We start from the raw sequence: 23,734 nt of genomic DNA on the forward strand, positions 1-23,734 counted from the left end.
TTTGGTTTATTAAAACTAGCAGTCATGAGATCATCATAAACTATTATTTAGATGAAAGAGAAAAGAAAGAGAACGAGTAGGTGGACGAGAGAACATATTCATTGACGGCTAATGGAAAATACACGGTGGATGAGTTTACAAAAGGAAATTTGACTGAATGAAAAGACCTAAAGAACTAAGGGATGCAGACTCGATGATGTCTTCAGTGCGATCCTGTCTACACAAGAGTGAAGTACTGTTACTGCTTTATCACGGGACTATGCAGTTTGTACCATGAAAAATGCCATTCTAACTAGAGCCGGGTGCTGGAACTATTTCAGTCAGCAAGACTAATGCTCGTCAAATTAATGATCATAGTTTAACACCTTCGGGCAACAGTGATGTCCTCAATCAGTGTTTCCCCCTGTTCCATCGGAGGAATACGGAGAACTTTCTTCGGTGATTCTACCACTTTGCAGGCTGGCAATGTACAAGAAGTATTCCCTTTTAAAACTGGTAGCATCAAAAGGATTTTCCTATAATCCTGGAGGAATCTGCTCCTTAGGGACTCCGTTAATCTCACACAAATGATTCCTTATCTTCTCCCAATCATCCTTTCTGTATCCTCTATTAAAGAAATCCACCAAATTGAATGTTGTACCAAAATGAAAGGTGCAGTGAGGTTGACGCATGATCAGATTCGCATTTGGTTCTTCTTGTGACTCCTGTATCCAATAAGGGTTATGGAGGGTATAGAGAACATTCCATTTTGCACAACTGAATAATTGATCGAGCCATTGAGTCTGTGTCTGAAACCGAAGAAGAAATTTCATTGTGTTTGACCAAGGAGGAACAAATTCTGGATGCAATTCGTCCTGGCTCATATAGGTCAACAATTCTGGAACACGAAAGCTGAATGCTACCACGTACCTTTCGCAAAGGTACAGAAGGAAACAAAGGGCTTCAGTAGACAACTGGTAGAGGTCTCTTATCCCAAAGATATTGAAGAAAGGATAATCTGGATGGACAGGAAGTCCTCGGAGGTCATCATTCCCACGGTTGGGGAGAGTAATTTCATGCAACAAATCCAGGCAATCTTTACTCCTTGATTGTAAGACTTGATGCATGATCTGTTCTTGGAGATGGAAAGGTAAAAGGTCAATCCGATATTGCAATCCTGCCAGAACCTTTTTTCCCTTGATTTCTTTATGGCCTTCAAACTCATTCAGCTTGGTCATATCAGTTGTTGAAGGAAGAGAGGATTCATGAACATCCTGGGTGAACATCATTGATGGAGACTTTTGACTTGTCACTACCTCTTCTAAAGGAACCGGCAAAGCTTGGATCAAGGAGGTGGGGTCAAACCCTTCTAAATCTTCTTCGAGGGCATTGATTGTCTGATTAACAGACTGTTGTTTTGCCCCTGGCTTGAATTTTCCTGCTTCCAGCAGGTCTTGGATAGCATGCCCAAGTGCAATGCATTCATCAGTGGGGTGCCCCTCTTGGGTGTGATAGTCACAGTATTGATCTGGATTATACCAAAATGGTGGAGGATCCTTGACCGGTCATGGAGGAACCGTGCCCAGAAGTCCTAGTTTCTTCAATTCAGCATATGCAAGAGACCTAGCGACACCCAAATCGGTGAACTCACGTTGTCTTGAATTTTCCATATTCGCCTCCAAATGTTGGCTCTGATATTGCATTGTGTGGCTATACTGGCCATATGCCTTTCTGAGCAATTTTTCTTCAATACGCTTCCCTACGGCCATTAGCTCTTCAAAAGTCTTAAGGTGTTGGTAGTAAAGGCAATCGTGATATTCTCCGTACAGATTCTCTAGGATCATCTCCACTTGTTCTGCTTCTGTCGGGCGATTCCACATCTTTACGGCCTTCTCTCTAAACCTCATAATGAAATTGTAGAACCCTTCAGTAGGGCCTTGCCTTAGTGTCTCCAACTCTCTTCGTGTGACATCCACTTCAGTGTTGTATGAGTACTGCTTTGTAAAGGCTCTCACCACCATTGACCAAGTCTGAGTCTGTGCCTGATCTAACTATGTCAACCATTGCAAAGCAGGTCCAGCAAGCGAGTACAGAAAAGTCTGCCCCATTTGATTTTCCATGAGGCCCCAAGATTTAGCCACTGTAGCAAAGATTTTGAGGTGAGCTTTAGGATCACCTGAACCATCAAATTTATCTAATTTTCATTTGAAGTCTTCGGGTATCTTTCCTTCAGGGAAGAACACCAAGTTATCTTCAGGCTCCTTATGAACTGTGTCCTTGACAGCAATTTCAAGTTTTTCAACTTTCTCCCTCATCATACGCTCCCTTTCAGTCTCGGGATACTCCTGAGTTACGTTGATCACGGCATCTTCTTCCTCCATCATAATCCTGGTGGGTACCCTAGGCACTGTCGGGACTACCCTGCGAGTCATAGGCTGAGCATGCTCTGGCTCCCTGAAAGTAGGTATTGTACCTCCTTGGGACATGTCTCGTACTGTTTGCAAGATTTGCACCATAAATTGCTTTATCTCTGCCACCTCAGCCTGTAATTGGTCAATTTATCGACCTAACCATACTTCAGGTGGATCACTACCTAACGAATCCATGGTGATTCTATCCGGGAAAAGCCTGATCGAACTCAGCCTCAAGATGTTGGGTGGAGAAGGGGAAGTCCTGAACACCTCTGGATTGGATTGGGCCAATTTGGGTTAGCCTATTGCCATAACGGGCTCACGCGAGTAACAGGAAGTCTTTTAATGTGAATTGTGCTTTACATAAGTCAAAGAGAATTATTTCAGGTCACAAGGAATTTACTTGAGTATGTAAAATAATTTTTTATTTTAAACATTTTTTTTTTTTATCATTTTTTTATTTTTGTATTTTATTTGGCTCAAGTAATCGAAGTCATCATTGGAGCTTCTAATATTGTAGAAGTTCTCTCAGACCATACTTCAAATGCCATCGTTGCCCAAACATTTCTTAAAAAAATAAAAATAAACAAACAAAGAAGAAAGCCGAGTTTCAGGTTCCTGATTATTATATCTTGAATCAATATGAGGTGCCCCATTTTCGAGGGACATGTAGGAATCCATCATACGGGAGTGGGCTCCCATCTTTCTTCAAGGGACTATCGCGGGACTATGGAATTCCTTACTTTGGGCGGCGTCTCGTATTGAGGCCAGACTAATCATCAAGCGACCTTAAACTCGGTCCTTCTTACAGCTAACAAGGGTTAGTTTGTGTCGCACCCTAATCATATATGGTCTATTTTCCTACATGATGCATGTAAGGGGTAGGCTTGATAGGACAGAAAAAGGTCACCCTTGACAGAACCGATATAACTATCGCTCGTGGTTGTGAATTGCGAGTACGTGGTTCTTTTAATATACCTGGAGAGTAGGTCACTCAATCTCAGAGTAATCATGCTAGTGCCTTTTTTGAATGGCTAAAGCATCCCACAGCACACTAGTGAATACCCTCGCTGGTGATTCTAAACTCGTACAGTAAATATCAAAGGTTATAGCTTCGCCGCGAATTACCCATGACTACTCATGGGGTCCAACGACTAACTACGGGGATAAGAGTGTTCCCATGTAGTGCGTGTGTGCACAAAAGTGGTATAGGAAGCGGCTATCATTCGATCTCAGAGTATTTAGTATGACGTACCTCACCTCCCTGAGGGTAGAGGTACGACAGGGAGTACCCTCGTCATTTGATTTCACTTCGAGCACTATGCATGATGCAGTTAATACAAACAAAAGGGTTAGCCAAACATGTTATCATACAAACAATACATAAGGGAGAATATTCTTGCATTTAACGAGAGCATCTAGTGTTGAAAGCTTGACATGTCCCCAGTGGAGTCGCCACTGTAAGTACCGTGGTCCTCGGGACGAGGGTTCCTCAGCCTTATGGCGACAAGGATTGGCTTCGATGAATAACGGCGTAACGTTTTGATATATCATCATGGGGATTGGGATCATGCTTTATAAAGAAATGGAGTCGTCACCTAGGATTAGGGCCTAGGACCCAATGGGTGTAGCCCCATCCGGGGTTAGCTGAAAGGGCTACGTGATTCCATATGGTCTAGTCAAAGATTCAGGGTAAGTAGTCAGGTTACGAGGGTGGGAAGGTGTTAGGCACCCACCTCGCCCGGATAAACCGATCTTTCTACTAGATGCTGGTTTTTGAATATTCTCCCTTGATAATGTATCTTATACTAACATGTAAGGCTAAATTATGATACACTAATCTTGACAAAGGAAGAGAAAATCATTTAGTATGTACACTAAATGAATTGCTTTAATTGTCTACATTATGCCAAAAATAATGAAAGGGAAAGAGACAGATACCTGTCTAGAAATGCAAGAAATAAATGAAAGCGCACCGAGGGCGAAATATGTGATGTCCCACGGCTCAGGTGGAGATGGACGATCGGCTTGTCTCTCTCTTGTTGGACAGAATGAGGCTATACGAGATGAGTTTTATCACTCAGACTTCGGGCAGAGTAACGGCTATACAAGAGATTCTCATTATCTGTATACAGACAGAATAATGGTTGTAAAGGGGGTTTTTCGTTATCCGTACACTAACGGGATAACAATACCCAAGAGCAAAATCGCTCTATGCTTGGATGGGTAACCGAAGGATCTACCCACGTCGAAGAACTCCACTCACTCACATACTCATGAGGAAAAGACGAAGGAAAAGAGGGCGAAAAGGGGGTAAACCAAGCCCTGGAGGGTCTCCTTACTCGAGAAAAGCTTGAGAAATGAGGGGGGGAGACCCTCTTATTTATAGGGAGGGGTCCCCTCTCTCTCCTGGCTAGATAAGTCCTCCACGCCTTGGAGATGTCCACGACGCCGTGGGGGACTTTTCCACGATGCCGTGGATGACGTCAGCAGGCTGATGTCACACCCCCTCATGGCACCGTGGAAATCCGGTACACATCCCTACGGTGCCGTGGGAAGGCGTCCATGGCGCCGTGGAAAGAGTCCACAGCGCCGTGGGAGCATAGTGCCATTTTTCCTTTTTTTTTTGGGTTTTTGGCTCCCTTCTGACTCTTCAGGAAATTTCCTATCGGGGGCCTGCCTGCCCCCCCTAGACCCCCACGGCCCGCTAACCGATTAGCGGGACCGCCTTGGTGGGGGAGGGTGAGCAGTTCCTCGTTCAGCATTTGATAAAAGGGTCTTATAAATCATTTTAGGGATGTTAGGGTGATTTGGTTTAGATGTAGGGACAAGAGTCCTTCTTGAGAGAGATACCGATGTCTGCCCGTGTCTTGTTGTCATCATCGCCGGGGGGTGACAAAATTCAGTGTCTACAGGGGGGTTTTTGACCATTTTCCCACCATTTTTGAGCAGTTATAGAAAAAATGCTATTTCACATAAAATGTAGATACATAAGTCTTATTTCACCCAAAACAAGAATCAATTAATTTCAAATATAAAATGAGTGAGATATGATATCTAGTATGCACAGGGATTAGTTTGCCCAAAAATGAAAAATACAACATTGAATAGGGGTTCAAACATGGGGATTTCCATTCTAATTTATCATACACGAAATGCAACATATATTCATGTTCATATCATCATTTTAACATAATGAAACCTCCAATTAATCCTTGAATCAATAGATTTCAAAACCAAATGAAATTATAGGAAACATTTACCTTGTTCTCCAACTTAGGGTTCAATCTCTCTTCGAAACATGGATGAATCTCTCAAATGGTGTGAAATTTAGCATCAACAACTAATTTTCATCACCAACCTACTCTCTAAACATCATTCTATCAAACCATTTTAAAATCAAATGAGAAACAAGGTGTTTTTACCTCATACCAGTGTTGTTCTTGTATAAACTGGGTCAATCTCTTTCCTTCAAGCTTTCTACATCATCTAGGATCAATAATCTTCAAAACCCCTCTCAAAATCTGTTTACACCCTAAAATTACCAAGTGAGTGAAGAAGTAAGACCGATGACATTTAACCTCGAGAAGATCGATCTGCAGAATAAACCTTCCATGACGGTCAGCCGAGCCGTTCTCGCATGAAGAGAAAGACATGGAAAGATAATAGTTACAACTGCAAGGTGTCTGTAGAAGAACGTGATCCCAAGACGGTTCTGAAACCGTCAAGTTAAGCTGCAGTTGGGGAGCACATAATGGAGATGCTATCTTCTTAAGTATAAAAGGCAAAATTTCAAGAGAAGGAGGGATCTCTCGATCAACAAACAAATCAGCAACTTCATTTTATCTTTTATTTTTGCATTTACATTTCCTTAGTGTAACTCCTTTGCTCCCCTAGATCCTTGTGATCATTCTTTCTTTCTCCCCCTATCAAGTTCTTCTACAATTCTTTGTAATAGTGGTACTTCCTTTGAATGTACTCTTATCAGGAATCAATAGAAGATCTTAATTTCTCTCCTCACTATCATTCCTTTTGTGATTTTCCCTTTTCCTACAATCATTGCAATTTGGTCTTACTTTTGAAGGCCTTGGAGCAATCGAGGCAGGAGGATAATCCACATAGCTTGATAGAAGTTAGAAGTGTAAACTTCTCTCTTACATTGAGTCTTGAGGACTTTGGCACGCCTACGCTTTTTATCAATATATCAATATTGTTTGCAAAGGTAGACCAATCCTACAGTTCACCTGTTGTTTTAGTGATCCGAAAAAAGAGCCAAACAATTTTTGGCACGCTCGATGGGACCCTGTAAGCAAAATATGGCCAAGAAAGGTATTCAACAAGGAAAAACACGACCTCCTTCGTACGACTTAGACATTGAATCACATCTTAAAGCACAACTCGGAGCATATGCAGAGACACGCCCTAAACAAGTGGCGGCCATGATGCATAATATGATGTAACCTATGATGCACAGTATGTTAACCGCTACTTTAGCTGCTTCGGCCGATGCTCGGACCTAGTTTGTGCCAGGATCGGCCTTCCCCCCATTAACCCAACCAAATCATGAGATACCACCAGTTCGACCTTCTAATATGCTCTAAACCGACCACACAAAATGTGAGAAGAGAAAGGAGAGTATACTTGGGGCACCAAGTCAGTTTCCATGTGTGAGTCATCTGAAATTGCACACAGAGTCTTCTCGATCAGTAGACCGTGGGGTTAATAGGCAAGTCACAAGGACAGGTGTTACAATGAAGAATTCGGGACCAAGTTAGTCTCGTTGTCAGAACAAGGGAAAAGAAGTTATCATAAGTGATAAAGGTGAATCTGAAGGATGTTATGATGCTCGATGATGGAAGTGTTAAGACAGTCTTCGCCAAAGGTTGTCCCAGCAGTAGTAGGGTTGGTGTCGAAATACTGAGCGAGGGGCATAACCCTAACGTAGATGTGCTAAAAGGGGCCATCTATTTACCATTACCTGATGAGGATGATGTAGCTTCTGAAGAAAGTTCTCCAGTTAATTTAATCATGGCAGACTTGTCAAGAATTCATCAGTCGAACCTCCCCAAGAGTTTAGACTGAGGAGTGGACCGAAGGATGGACCCGACGGATTTTCGTCAAAGCCAAGAGTATTTCAAGGAAGGTGTCAATGAGAAGGTAAAAGCTTTTCACCTGGTCAAAAGGCAGCAAGCTTAGGGAATTTAGGTGTAGTCCTGTCACCAGGTTAGTCTGACCCATTTGATTAGATGTTTCATGTCTTGATTACGCAGAGGACATACCACTTTTACAAGATATCAAAGAACTTGATATAGGGAGAGAAAGAGAGAATGATCACAAGGATCAAGAGGGAGAGGAGAGTTACACTAAGGAAATAAAAAAAATAAAAAAAAGGTAAAATGTAAAGACTGATAAAAAGATAAAATTTTTTGTATTGGCAAGAGCCCGTCCTTCTTCGCATTCTCTCCTTTTATAATTGCTCCCTTGGCAGTTGTGGTAGTTCCAGCAACTTCCACTTCTCATTTTTGAATTTGAATTTGAACATTTTTAGGTGGTTAAGTAACTATCCACAATCTCCTGCACCAGCTTCTGCTATTCAAATTCAAAAGGAACCTCTTTGATGGCAACGTGCAATGCACAGTCTTAAAGTGTGTATAACCAAAAGTAGGGTGCAAAACTTGTAAAAATGGGGTGTAAACAAAATCACAAAGTTTCAGCAAGATTAAGCCTTTTTCCAGGCTCTTTTTCTCTAAACCCTCTCTTATTCTTTCTATTCTCTTAATTGGGTTCTAAAATGAACTCCACTCATTCAAATGTACTTAAAACATAACTCTCAAGCCTTAAGTGGTAGAGCTATAAATAACTTTAACTCTTTAAAACTTATCCATTTTATCGTCTCTTAAATCCTTCACCACTAACTAATATAACCAATAGAAACTCATGCATGGTCTACTAATTTCATATCTTTCCAGTCTTACCTTTGGTCAAATCTTCTTATTATAAAATAACTTTATCCATTGAAATGAACCAATCCAACCCAAAGGTGAACCAAACCCTTGGTTAAACTATCTCTTCCATATTAATCCATATAAATAAGCATTGCTCATGAATATGAACCTTCAATCAATCTATAAACAAATGCCACAAAATAAAATATACATAGTACCATAAAATAGTAATATTTAAATCAACACAAAGCATATAATAACCATAAAATCTAAAATCAAACATTTCACCTCCAAATCAATATATGATGATAATAAATGCCATTACAAGGACAACACCTTAAGCTATTCATAAATATACCTGATCAACATAGGCCTCCTCAAAACACCGGTTACCCGTCAATACCACAATAGATTATAATAAATTAATAGGAATGAAATGCATGGCATCATACACCATCAGTCCTCTTATTGCCTAGTGTTTAATAGAGACCATGATTATACACTTCTTAAAGTATTTGGCTGCCTCTGTTTTCTCCTTCTTCGTCCATATAATACACACAAAATGCAATATCGTTATGCTTCGTGGGTATTTTTGGGATACACTCCTTCACATGTTGGTTACCATTGTATGGATTTGGATTCTCATTACATTTACATTGCTCGTTATGTACGTTTTTGACCAATCCTCTTTTCCCTTGGCCAAATCGTCTATTCTAGGTTTACCCCCACCTCTACCTCAACCCAATCATCACCATGGGCTGCTGTTCCCCTTTACCCTGTTGGATATGTGTGTCCATCACTACAAGAAATAGGGTCTATGACGGCTTTTTTAAACGCCGCTATAGATCCATAAAACGCTGTCGTAAAATATGACGACGTTTATACTTTGTGCCGCAGAAACGTCGGCGAAGGTACTGCCGTTTTTGTACAACGGCATTTTTTGGGAGTGACTGTGTAGGAGCCTCTACCACGGCGTTTTCTAACAAACGTCGTGGAAAATGCCCAACAACGACGTTTTTAAAAGTGCCGTGGTAGGCACTGAATTTCTAATTGTTGCGACGTTTATAATAAACGCCGGGACAAGTACACTAAAACGACGTTTATAGAAGCGCCGTTGTACAGAACAACTTTTTTAAATATTGAGGCATTTGTTAATAGACGCCGGTAAATGTGGCCTCGCTTTTTGTTTTTGTTGGCGTTTTCAAAAACGCCGCTATATATGGTTTTTTTTTTTTAAATTTAAGAACAGCTTCTGTATCTATTCCATTAACCTGTTTCAAATGTAATGGATTCATTCTGCCACCTGTTTCATATATAATGCATTCATTCATATTAATCTTTTCGACCATTCGTTTCATATAGAAAACATAAATCCCACAAAATGATGGTTTTACTAATGCCAAGATAAATTGAACTATATAAAATATCCATTAAACATGAAATAAAAACAGTGTCTAAAGTACTAATAAGGTTCTGACACTTCAAAAAGATGAGATCCCCTCCTACACAAAATCCATAGTTCCAAGGTTCTAATACTGCAAAAAGACAAAAGATCCCCTCCTACACAAAATCCATAGTATCAAGGTTCCGATACTGCAAAAAGACACAAAGAGACCCCCTTCTATACAAAATTCATAACCCAATTAGCTAAGAAAATAATATCAGTTCATGGATCTCTGAAGCCACCAAAGTTATACTCCCAGTGAGGAAACTAAGCTCAAAAGTGAAATTCCAAGACCTGAACACCATCTCCATCCTACATAAAACCATCAAATAGCAATATAAACTAATTAGTAAGACTGAAAGTGACAAGAGGTATGCACAAGTACCAATAACAAAGAACAAAAAATTATGGGGACAAATAAACAATCCAATCAACCATCCTTCACTGGCTTGTATAAATAAAACCTCTTAACAGATCTTTACACTCAATCCCACACTCAAAGCCTTGAATTGTGCAACTGTCCTAGATGTTCTTAACTGGCTAATTAATTACTACCTCCTGACTTGTCTATTTCAAACATAGCAATCACAGGCACCATAAATTACAATTGAGTGACATATTTAATGACAACAATAAGATTAAAATAAAATATATGAAAGTAGGAACAGAAGCCAAAACAGGGTATGAGCTCAGAAGTCATAGGGATTTTCTTTTTTTCTTTCCATCCAACACACTTTTGCTTGCATATGGTAGGTCTAATAGAAGTTGCTTTTTTTGCAAGAAGTGGAAAATAAAGCTTGCTATGAGAAACACCTGAAGAAGATTTAGAAGGGTTGTTTCCATAGAAATTGCAATGATGAAGGAAGAAATGAGGTGTATGCAACTGAGTTACCCATAGGCAGTTGTGCCTTGAAGAACTTGAAACAGCTGATGTCAGAAGCTCTTGCCAAATTTTAGAAATTGACAGAACCTGCATCTATTCTGATTTAAGGAAACTAGAAAAAACCATACTTAATACTTAAAGTCTCTAAAACTAGAAATTTTCTACAAGTGCAGGTGTTCAAATAGAGTTAGTGCTACACTCCCTAAATTTAAAAAGGTCCTTACAGCAATGACTATGTCCTCACTTATCCCTCTTGCCCCCCCCCCCCCCCCGGCATCTATGAAATATTTGATAGTAACCATGATGGAATAGTAGATATGAGGGAGATACTCTGTGGGTTCTCATCCCTCAGAAATTTAAAAGGAGATGATGCTTTTTGCCTTTGTTTCCAGGTGATGTCATATCCCTATCTTTCTCTACTCTTCTTGGATTGAAGATAGCAAACTAACCTAATCAGAATGTCCCCCCTCCCACCCCTCCTTCTCTTTTGGGCCTTTTTCTTTGGCTATTGAACTATAGTCAGAATTTCATTGTAAAATATGCATGGCCTAGGAAGGTGGTTTTTTGCAAACCAACTTTGCTACTTATTCCACTCATATAACAATAATTTAATTTATAGATTGAATTCTTTAGAGAATCAAAAACTAATACCCTGTTTTTATGTGATTATAGCTGTATGATACAGACAAGTCTGGGTGCATCACCAAGGATGAAGTGGCATCATATCCCTGCTTAGAGTAATATACTTGTCCTCTAACTTAATTAAAATCTATATCTTGTTCGTTCTCCATTGATCTTGACTGCCCAAATCTGACAAATCTATACTGTTACATACGATTTTGCCTCAGGAATTGGATTACCATCACTATACCTTGAAGGAATCAGCCGAACAGGTATACATTTTAGGGATTTGTTGAGAAAAATTGATTTTTAGGTATGAATTTTAGGGATTTTACTGTATTCCGGTTCTATCTCTCTCTCAGTCGTCTCTGTTTTAGGTATGGATTTTAGGAAATCAAACCATTGATGCATCAATCAAGACCCATAAAATGATCAAAGTAAACTACATAAACTTCTCCAAGAGGAATATTAAACTGATTCAACCAAGTCACCCAAACCCATCTCTGTTTTATATTCTTCATGAGCTTTAGCCTTTAAATATCAGCAACTTCTAGATCAGTTCTGATTGCTGTCAAGTTTATACCTGCACAAAACCATCTAGCTCATATTTTGATTTCTATCTTTTTATTGTTTATATATTTATGTATTAGGACATTTCTTTGTTTTGTTTTATTTTATTATAGGGTAATTCAGGCCATAGATTCACAGGCTTTCATCTCAAAGATTTTGAGAGCTTTTACAAACCTTAGTTCACTCCATTGAATGGCAAGCAATAAATCAATTGAATGGCAAGCAATAAATCATAGTACCAATACAAATAATAAAAATAAAAAGAGTGACATCATAGCTATGCCTGCATCCATAGATGAGGATGTAAAGCTCATAGCATCTAAAAGTTGAAGCAGATTAAATCAAAATAATAACCTACTCTGGAGATTCAAAACTGAGAAGAATCTATAAACCATGAGAGGGTACTAGGTAACTTGAGAATGATGTAAATTGATGAAACTAAGCTATTTGAAAGTAACCAAAAAGATCTAGAGTCAGATGGAGTGCTGGGAAATCTACAATGGAGATACCAGATTCTGATGAAGCCATACATTTGCCCGCTTCCAGTCCTAACTTTACGAGGTACTGACTCCTATAACTTCTTAAGATAATATACCTACCTATAATTGTGTAAAATTGAAACATTAGATGAAGTAGAAAAATAAATGTTGCTACTTGGATGTAGAATCCGCAGCATGAACCACACCACATATGGGTCTTGGGACCAAGAAGAGCCCTTTCTCCATCTTTTGAGAGAGAAAGACCTGAATAGAAAATACCAAAAACTAATGGGCAAATGTTTATGTCAATGGGTAAATAGACATTCATATGAACAAATATTCTATAGACGGGTCTTCTTACTACTAGTCTTTACAGAAACTTAATAACAACATGGATTTTGCTTTTTTGTTCATTAATTTTTAATTCATTAGATTTGATCTCTTATTGATATTCAGGAATTGAGGGGCAGATGAATTCAAATATTATAGAAACACATCAGGAAAGAAAAGAAAATTACGGTCTCTTGGTAGAGATCCCTGTAACATGTAAAAATCAAGATTACAATCCTTGAATATAGATACCGGACGCTATTTCTGAACAAACCAAACATAGCAATTCCAATTGTGGCACATGAATAGTTCTTGAACAACATAGCTTAAGCCGGTGCCGGGGGTTTGGGGTTTGTTTTCACATGCATATGTTGTTCAAAGTTGGGGTTTGTTAAAGAGTAGGAAGAAGATTAAAGAGTAGGAAGAAGACTGTCAAAAGAACCCAAATCAAACTCAAAACTAATCCATTCAACAGTTCAAATGAAACCCAAATCTTGAAAGTACTGAAAGCATACCTGTACAGATAGACGGACAAAAAATAAGCCAACTGATGCAATGGCCTCAATTATCAGCTGTTCAAATGAATGGGTGAGCAAAATCAATATATATAGTACTTCAGATAAAAATTAAAATAAAAAACCAACAAAATTTTATAATTTTATTACTTACATAAGTGAGTTGAACTTTCCGAACTACTTCTACCCCGAAGTATTTGGAATAGATCAGCTACAACACGTTTCAAATCAGCAATTTCTTCCTTCATGCTTGCAAATTCTCTTTGTCTTTCTTCTTTCTCCCGTCTCTCCTCAATATTTCTTTGTGTAAGGCCAAGAGTACTCGGCTTTACGCCTAGGCCTGCACCGCGCACTCGGCCTGGAGGATCAACGCCAAATGCTTCCACAAAAAGATCGTTTTGGACAACACTCGTCTCTCTCATTTTTGGGGGTAGTTCTTCCAATTTCTCTTCAAACTTATCCTATAAACCAATGTATAACAGGTTAACAACGGACATTCCAATAGATACCCAAGAATATGCATAAATTTTATAAACATTATTAACCTTGACAAATACTTACTATGATATCTCTTGTCGCCTGATTTATGTAACTGCCATCTCTCCTTTGGTGGGTTTGCATTTTGGGTGAAAGAGTGAGAGAGTGAAGACATCATGAATATATTGGTGATCCATTATAATTGTCATACAATATAATACAATATATTGCTTCCAGATTGCTGTAAGCATTCTCAAATTTAGTGGTTTTAAAACTTGGGCTAAAGCTTTTGACTAGTGAATAAGGACTAGATCATAGTAGATGGAGCTGTTCTTATTTATGTAGTCTCAATGTAAACCTAATAAACCTGCAATAAACTCTAGTCATTCTCAGGTTACTTCTGCTACAATAAACTCTATTTATTTATTTCCCCTTCCTGTTTTGTTGGTGAGAGTAGATACTCTTCTCAATACTGTGTAATCTTTTCTTTTGTTTTATAATATTTCTCTTCTCATTTAAAAAAAAAAAACTTTGAATAGGAAACAATGTGACATCGTTTTGTCTCTTGCCCATTCTCAAAGAGACTCTAGGTAGCAAGACCTCTACGTCTTATAACTGAGCACCTAAGAGACTCGTCCCTCCTGAACCTTTTATCCAATTTGCTTTTCTCCAACCAGACCACCATTGAGGATTAAAAATTCTTCTTATCAATCTTTTCCATTACATGCTATTTCATATGACTGGCTAAAAACCAATGCAATGACCCCACTCACCTTATGCATAACATCCAGAGATGGATATCTAACCTCAGGGCTGCAATCTCATAACCCTACCCCATTACCATGCCTAATAAAACCCAATAAACCATCCCAGAAGGAGATGGATATCTAGCCTCAGGCTGCAATCTCATAACATCCAAAGATGGATATCTGACCTGTTTCTACAATTTGAAATAGGTCAGATTTTAATAAGATATTTATCATGAGATGTGATCTTCAGCCCAGAAGGACTTGATTGGATGATATAGGTCTGGGTATGACAGGGAGATACAAATGATTGGGATTAGGGAAGACAAAGAAATTACTGAGAAAAGAAGCAATGAATGGCAGGTAAGAGCAGGGCCCTATTTTTTCATTTTTTTAGATCAAGGTGCTCTCCATTACTGAAAGCAGACATCCAATAACTGTCCTTTTCATTTTTGTTTCTTTTTCTTTTCCTTCATGTTCCTCTAATTGAGAGGAGACTCAAGAACTAGTCTGATAGGGAGAGGCTTTGCAATAAATATGAAAGATCCCACACATTGATAAGCTATTGTGCCAACAAACTAATTCAAAACACCCAAATATCCTAGTGGGAAGCATCAATTTCAACATTTTTCAAAAAAATACAAATGCAGTCAAACTGTCTACCCAAAAACTGATACACTTAAATGATTTATAACTTAAAAAAAACATCTTATCTGTAAGCTTTGGCATAGATCTGTAGGAAAAGGGATGGTGGGCGGAAGCAAATCAATTGTATAGAATTTTGATGTAGGAAATATGTAAGGTCAAGGAGGTTCTACTCCTCTAAAAAGGGATGGTTCCGGAGGAGCACAATTTAATCATTTCATCTCGCAATCGAATCCTTCTTCATTGTTTCGATCACCTCAGCAAACCCATTCATCTGCCTTCTTCCTACCAGGAGCTTCAAATCAAGAATACCATGAAGAGCCCCACCATGGACTGTTACAAAATAAGACCTTCCATGGACTAATGCAACTACTTGAACTTCAAAGCAGTACAAGTAATTCCTCTTCTTCTGCAGCTGCAGCTGCTGCCAATCTCTTCAATCTCAGCTTTTTTTCCAATAGCAGCATCAATAATAGCAACAATGTCAACAATAACAACAGTCAATTGTCCTCTTCTGGGTTACTAATTCCTGAACAGTTCAATGGAAATGCTGGTGGAGAAGGAAATTCCCTCTTTTCTTCTAACCTAATGGGTGATCACATTGGGTCAAGTGTCTCTTCTCTTTACAACAATTCAGTACAAAATGAAGTTGTTATTCCTCAAATGTCTGCAACAGCTTTGCTTCAAAAAGCTGCTCAAATGGGTTCAAGAGCAAGCAGTGGAAGTGTTTCTTTGCTTAGAGGTTTTGGCAGTTCTTCATTAAGTGGTCCTAAATCTGACAGGTCTCACTTGACTGCTAATTTTAGGGCTAATTTTGGAGGTGGTGGGGGTGAAACATTGTCAAAGATGGAAAATGAAAATCATCTCCAAGATCTAATGAATTCTCTAGCAAATGGTGGCTCCTCCATTTTTGGAGATGCTTCAGGAGGAATCCCTACCTTTGGAGTGAATTGTAATAGTGGTGGACATGAACAAGAGACCAATTTTGGAAACATGGAAGAACCCAAGTTGCATCAAAATCTTACAGTGATTCTTGGAGGATCTGATAGGTTAACAAGAGACTTCTTAGGTGTTGGAGGGATGGTAAGGAGCATGGGAGGTGGGTTATCACAAAGAGAACAACATGGTATTGATATCAGTTCCCTGGATCCAGAAATGAAGTCGGGTTCTGGTTGATCCTTTGGAGGCGGCGCTAATCATCTTCAGTAAAGATGATCTTGGCAGATAGAAAGAAAAATAAAATTTAGGTAAGTGACTCAAAAACCTTGTCAATTTGCTTTGGGGAAGGGGAGAAACTGTGACGTTTTTGCTTAATAGTACTCTCAAAGTACATGTGCTTATAAGTTCTTCCCTTTAAACCTCTTTCTGTGAGTAGCTGTTTTGATTATAGATGGTGATGAACTGAGAATAGTTGCTTTTATTTTCTTCTCTATCCTTTTTGTTCTCTTTTTCTGGGTAAACCTAGAAAGGAGAGTAACTCAACAGAAATAGACATTTCCTTCATGTTGAGTTCATCTCAAGTATATAATGCAGATGCGGTTAGCTTCATTAATTTGGCTTGATCATACACATTGGTTGGGCAATTCAAGCACTCTTAATCTCTTATTGTGGAATTTCATAATGTGGGTGGGTATTAATCTCTAGTCGTACGCCATTGTTTGTATACAAGGGATGCCATTCTTTGTTTTCTATATCTTCTTCGACACTCCCATTACAGCACACAGAGATAGAGAGATAGAGAGATAGAGAGAGATATTCCTTCATGCACCTTCAAAGGTGGAAAAGAAAAAAAAAAACAGAAATCTTGGGTGGTTTCTTCAATTTCCTCTTTAAAAAAAGAAAGTGTCCTACCTGTTACCTAATAGTAAAGAATATACAAATGGTGAATTTGAATTCTATGGGATTGGGTTGGGTTGACATTCTCTGAAGACACAGAAGACACAAAACCACACTTCTCCTATTGTCTTTCTACGTTGACTCCTATTCACTAGAATGGCATCTCTCCACTCCACTCTTCTCCTCTCCCCTCCTCCACCTTTAACCATCCTTTTATGTTTTATAAGTTTTACCCATCTCTTTAACTGCTCTATTTTATATTGATTGCTTGCTGAAATGTCAACATCTTCTCTTGGGGTCTCCATCTTTCTCCTCCTCTCCTTTTTCGTGAATTGACTCAATCATTGACAGAGAAGTTAGTGGAGGTCGATCTGACTCTATCCATGTTCCATACGACCATACCCAGTAGTATTAGTACTGTAGTATGATATATCAACACCCCACAGGCCATAAACCTCATGCCCTCAAAGCGATGCTGACGATGATCCCCATTAGAATTTCAGAAATCAAACCGATCTTCTTTGGTGCTTAAACGAAGCAAAAGAATCGAATGAACGAAGATGAAAGAGAGAAGTAGAAAATACTCTCCCCCCTTAAAGATCAAAACCACATTACATATATAAACATAAGCAAATCCAAAGACAAACACAGAATGAATCGAAGCAGAAACACAGAGAGCAAGAGAGAAAGGAGAGTTTAAGATTAAAAAAAAATAATTTAAAACAACAGAATTAACAACAGAAACCCTAAACAAAAGAATTTGGACAAAAAACTTGAAATACTAACAACAGATCAAATACAATACAAGAACCCACACTTTCTGACAAATCAAAACATGTAAGAAAAAAACAGAGAAGAAGGGTTCAATGGGATCGAACCTTGTGGGACTTGCGAGAATTAGTGTCGCCGATTCACCATTGCTCTGTCTTTTGCAAGGGATTTCAGAGAAGTTTGACGGTAGAAAGGGGAAAAAGACTTGAGAGAACTTTGAGAGAGAGATGGCAAGAGCGGGCAAAACGAAAATGTTTTTGAGATGGAGATGGAAAACGCGGGGAAGTGAAATGATTTTGGGGTTTTCTTGAGCTGAAAAGTATTACTTTATACGGCGTTTATAAATAAACGCCGTTGTATTGTGAAATACAAAGGCATTTTCTTTGAAAACTGCCGTTAAAAAAAAAAAAAAACCATTATTACATAGTAAACTACAGTGGCACTTGTTAAAAAATGCCGTGGAAACTGCTTTATTTAATGGCGATTGTGATCAAACGCCGTTATATATTTATATATGACGGCATTTAAACCCATGCGCTGTTATACCTTTATATATGACGGCATTTTTAATAAAATGTCGGTATATCTTCATATATGACGACGTTTGTAAAATATGCCGCAATAACTCAACCCAAAGTGCCGTCATTGCACCAATTTCTTGTAGTGCATCAAACCCGGTTCGGTCCGATTCAACCCGGTTTACCTTTGTATTGAACTTTTATACATTTTAGTTTAATATTATCACATGCGATATAAACTTTTGTAGCATTATGTGTCTGTAAGTTACACTTAAAATGGTAGTCACGACTAGGGTTTGGGTTTGGCACCCTTATCATATGGTCATCGCATTGGGTATGCCTAGACATGTGGTGTCAAGGTACGAATGCGAGTACTCACATGTTGATTTGTGTATTGGCGAAGAATCTACTTTGTCGATTCCCTCATGTATTACTGCCAGATGTAGGAAGGGATAGACATGTGTCACCGACACCCTTTTACCTGAGGGAACCCTGTCACTGCAAAGTGTAACCACATTCTTTGGTTCATCTATGACTGGAACTCAAGCGAGTCAAAGTCGGTGTTCTGGGAATGCGTGAACGCTTTGTGAGTGAAGGAGTTACTCAACATGGTTACCATTGCCCGATTGGGGAACACTAAGATAGAGATTGTCTGTGTATGGTCGGATCGGAATCTGGATCTAGTGCCATTTTGGAAATGGTTTTACAAAATTTATTTTATATAAAATGATACATTATTTATAGTTATTTTAAATAAAGTGTTTAACGAGTTTTGCGGGACCCGATCAGATGCACAGACTCTCTTATATGGACATGTACTATGGATTGAGGTTTGGCAGTACATGTGTACATGCCCTAGATTCCATAATGATGGTGTTGATTAGTAGGGGAAGCTGTATATGATAAATTGTTATCATATAGAGAGTTATTTGGAATTTGTTAATTTAATTGGATCTTTATTTAATTAATGGATTTGGTACTAATTATAATTATTCATTAATAATTAAATAAAGAATCTAATTAATACTTTCCCTATTAGATTCTGCTTCTTCACCTGTGCAGCACTTTGAGTTTAAACAGAACTGCCAAACAAAGAGAGAGAGAGAGTATGACTCTCACTGGGATTAATTAATCCTTCAGGGTTTTTAATTAAACCCTAGGCTTATATATAGGGGATCAAAATGCAAAAGAAAAAAAAAAGCTCTCCACATTTTTTGAGCAGACACTGTCTCTCCTACATTTTTGGTTTCTCTCTCTCCTTCTTGTGATCTCTCTTCTTCTTCTTGCTTCTCTCATCTGTGTTTGAGAGTTAGGGTTTGAGAAACCCTAGATCTATGCTGAAGAGTTTGAGAGCATCTAGGATTGGCTTGAAGAACCTTGGTAGCACCATTAGAGGTTCAGATCTATTTGCTTGGAGCGCTTACTAGAGGAAAAACCACTGTCTATTGGAGGAGCAACACTTGAGGCTCACCAGGTTAGCAGTTCTTTATTAATTCCTTCAGTTTATTGATTATTAATATTTATGGGATGCGAAAGAAACTCGAATCGATTAATTTTCATTGCGCATTCGAGTATGGGATGAATTCCTCTTGCCATGTGATGGACTAGAGATGAATTTCTCCGTCCCTATTGTGATAATTAATTTTATGGGACGTAATGGGGAAGGAGAAACCCTAATAGGGATGCACCAGGGTTCCCATGGGCGACCATGGGAAACCCTAAAATTTAATGGGGTACCCATGGGACACCATGGGATAACCCAGGGCGTGCAAAACCCTATTTTTTTTGTATATTGGTTTCCCTAGGAAACCATGGTTTGATCCCTAGACCATTGTTTGACCAACAATGTGGTATCAGAGCCACCTTTCCCACCCATGAATATTGAATAATTAATGGTTAATATGATTATCATGAGTGGGATGCAAGTTGGCACATGGGTGGTTATAATATGGTTGTTGTAACAACCTTCCCATGTGCACTTCGGTAGTTACAAGGTTGTTGGTGTAACAACCTACCCATGTATGATGGATTTGATTATTGATTTATTTATTCCAATTATTGAAGCATGTATCCAAATAAATGATTATTTTTTTTTAATTTTTAATCATGTGGGGGGGGGAGAGCAAGCTGCCAAGCCTTTATGCACGCCCCTCTCCCTTTTCCCTGCCCATTTACGTATTTTTTTTTATTTTGGGCTGCTACCTACGATGCCAGTCGCTTCTGCCTACGGTGCCAGTGGCTACTACCTACGGGAAAAATAGAATTTTTTATTTTAAAGGAAGAAGATGGGTGAAGGATCCCTCCCTCCACTCAGTTGTAATTAAATATGATTTTAATTTTTGAGTTTGGATACATGTTATCACATGTGATGTGGTGATTCAATAATTGAGGAAATCCATGTTATTTTTTATTACTTGTTTTAACAATGCCCATGCATGAGATTATGTTATAATGTGATTATGGGAATGGCATTCTAATAAAATGGATGGATTGTCTATGTATATGATATATGAGGTTAAGGGTGGATGTGATGCTTCTCTCTCTTTCTCTCTCTCCCCCTATCTTTTTTATAAACAAATGTACTCTACCCCATGGGCAACCCAAATGGTGGGTTGGTTTCTCCATGCAGGGTTTCTTTATTATCATGGAAAGAAAAGTGTATAGAATTTTTTCCTAGGTTTTCATTGTAATTTTAGAGGAGCTAGGACTCCCAGGGCATGTTGATGGTGATCCACATATGATGCTCAAAGATTTACTTTGAAGACGTGATCGGGCGGAAGAGATGATCGAGGCGTGGCAACCATAGCATGATTGATGCACCCAAGTTATTAGTTTATTTTTCTTAGGAGGGTTCTTTAATTGCTTCTAATAAAAATGTCATCATCCCATAATCACTTTTAATTAATGTTGATTAATTATGTTGTTTTTAAATCTATCCATGATATGTGAAAGTTGTTTAATCCCTCTTTAATAATACATGTATGATATGGACTAGTCTCAATCGGTAGACATGTCCATGGCCTCCTATTGAAGATAAATGTAGAGATTGTGTGATATGCCCCGCATATGCCGACAGGACATTGCCAGGACCACTGTCACATGATTATCTATATTTACCTCGATCTAGATACGTTAGGGTATAGATAGTGAGAGGGCACTGTGACAGTGGGCCATCTTTCATGATTCCATGATTCTAACTAATGCAGTAGGTAAATACATGACTTGGGTGTATGTTAGCCGATAGGATATGGGCATGACACCCAGGTGGTCAAAAATATTGGAAGCCCATGAGGCGGATAGCTTAGTTCTCACTACCCCGATGTGCATAATGACTCCCGACAGGGTAAGTTATGCATGCAAAGGTTGTAGGTATCCAATTCATCTTTTGGGTCATGAGGAAGACCTAAATCATGAAAGACCATTGATGTGTGTATGCTCAATTTTTTATCAATGGTTGTTAATTCGTATGTGTTTTACTTGTACGTGTGTAGATCTTTATACAATGGCTGTCGTTAATTTTAACCTATTAACACTCATTAGTGAATACAAACTTAATGGTACAAACTATATCGATTGGTACCGGAGCATTAAATTGCTCCTGACTGCAGAAGGACTATATACGGTTCTTGATGAACAAGTTCCTCCTCAACCCGACCCAAACGATTTTGAGGAAAATGAAGAGATGCAGGAGTTCCTCATGAGGGATTCTAAGGCATCACTTTATATCCTAGGATCGTTGGAAAAATCAGTTGTGGACTCGGTCAAGGATATACGCACAGCTGGGGGTAAAATGGACAAGCTTGCTAAATTGTTCAACAGGCAGTTGACACACGCCCACTTTGACGTGGTGGGTCAAATCCATAACTCCAAGATGTCCCAAGGGACTCCAGTGATGGATCATGTAATAAAAATGATCAATCAGTTTGAAAAACTGGAATCTATGGAGACTGAATTCAGCCTGCGATACAAGACCGATGTGATCTTAGCATCACTCACTTCTGCCTACACTCCCTTTAAGATGTCCTACTGTCTGACAAGGAGATGGAGCTCACTGAGCTTGCTAACTCGTTGGTAGAGGCTGAGGGTTCCTTGAAAAAGGACAAGGCTGAGGTTAATGCAACTGATGTGAAGCCTTCTTCAAATGGAAAGAAGAAGAAAAAGGGAAGTAAGGGCAAGCACCTGAAACCCAAGGGTGGGAAGTCTGGCAATAAAGGCAAAGGCAAGTGCTTCTATTGCAAGAAGGAGGGTCACTGGAAAAGGCATTATCGTGCTTACCTAGCTACTGTGAAAGATAAGAAGCCGGATGAAATTGAGGCTACTAAAGAAGGTACATGTGATGTTCACGTTCTTTATGAGTCTAATTTGTCTTTTGAACCGATCAATTCTTGGTTGGTGGATAGTGGTTCCACTGTTCACATTTGCAATGATTTGCAGGGGTTCAAGGAGACAAGGAATCTGGAAAGAAATGAGGTGCGTCTTCGGATGGGCATTGGAGTTGAGACCATGGCATTAGCCGTGGGAACTTTTATTTTGAATTTTAGTTCTGCTTGTTTAGTTTTAAAGGATTGCTATTATGTACCATCTTTTAAGAGGAAGATAATCTTAGTTTCAAAACTTATTTTGGACGGATATAGTTTTTTCTTTAATATTAAGTTAATTATTCATTCTAATAATTCTTTTGTGGCATCTGGATATATGCAAAGTGGTTTGTACTTCCTAGATTGCCCTATTAGAAAAAATATGATTTCGAATGTTGATTTGAAATGGAAAGCAGCTCTAGTGAACTCAACATATCTATGGCATCTAAGATTAGGTCACATTAATGTGGACTGAATCAGTAGAGAGTCTGAGGGTGGAATCATTTCCAACCTGTGAGTCATGCCTTCAGGGCAAAATAACCAAGAAACCCTTTAGCAATAAAGGTACTAGAGCCACAGATCTGTTATAGTTGATACACACTGATGTGTGTGGACCCATAAACATACAAGCGATGTATGGGTATGAGTAGTTTATTACTTTCACCGATGATTACTCTAGATATGGATATATATACCTGATGCGTAGAAAATTGGAAGCCTTTGATAAATTCAAAGAGTTCCAAGCCGAGGTCGAAAGACAGCTCAAAACGTGTCAAGTCCTTACGATCAGATCGTGGAGGCGAGTATCTATCGGATGAATTTAAAGAATACCTCATATCGCAAGGGATAGTTAGTCAACTAACTAATCCAGGAACACCACAACAAAATGGTGTATCCGAACGACGCAATCGGACCCTATTGGATATGGCAATTTACATCTTGAATAGGGTTCCATCCAAGTCTGTAGCCAAGACACCCTTTGAGTTATAGAAAGGGCGTAAGCCCAGTATTCAACACCTTAGGGTATGGGGTTGCATAGCACATGTGCAAAAGCAATAGACAAACAAGTTGGAATCCAGGACTTCAAGATGTCATTTCATAGGCTACCCCAAAGGCATGATAGGATATTATTTCTATGACCTAGTTGACCAGAAGGTCATAGTAAGCAAAACGTCACATTTCTGGAGGAAGAAATGTTGACCAAGA

At 38.9% G+C, this 23,734-nt stretch overlaps 1 protein-coding gene across 1 annotated transcript; it reads left to right on the forward strand.

Moving 5' to 3' along the window:
• Nucleotides 1-14,756: 14,756 nt before the first annotated feature.
• On the forward strand, nt 14,757-16,468 carry LOC122650702 (protein indeterminate-domain 5, chloroplastic-like). The gene is made up of 2 exons (XM_043844095.1): nt 14,757-14,763; nt 15,203-16,468. Exons 1-2 carry the CDS (start codon nt 14,757-14,759, stop codon nt 16,219-16,221), a joined length of 1,026 nt encoding a protein of 341 aa, XP_043700030.1. The 3' UTR covers nt 16,222-16,468.
• The last annotated feature ends 7,266 nt before the right edge of the window (nt 16,469-23,734 follow it).

This window comes from Telopea speciosissima, chromosome 2 (assembly GCF_018873765.1).
Source record: "Telopea speciosissima isolate NSW1024214 ecotype Mountain lineage chromosome 2, Tspe_v1, whole genome shotgun sequence".
NCBI lineage: Eukaryota > Viridiplantae > Streptophyta > Magnoliopsida > Proteales > Proteaceae > Telopea > Telopea speciosissima.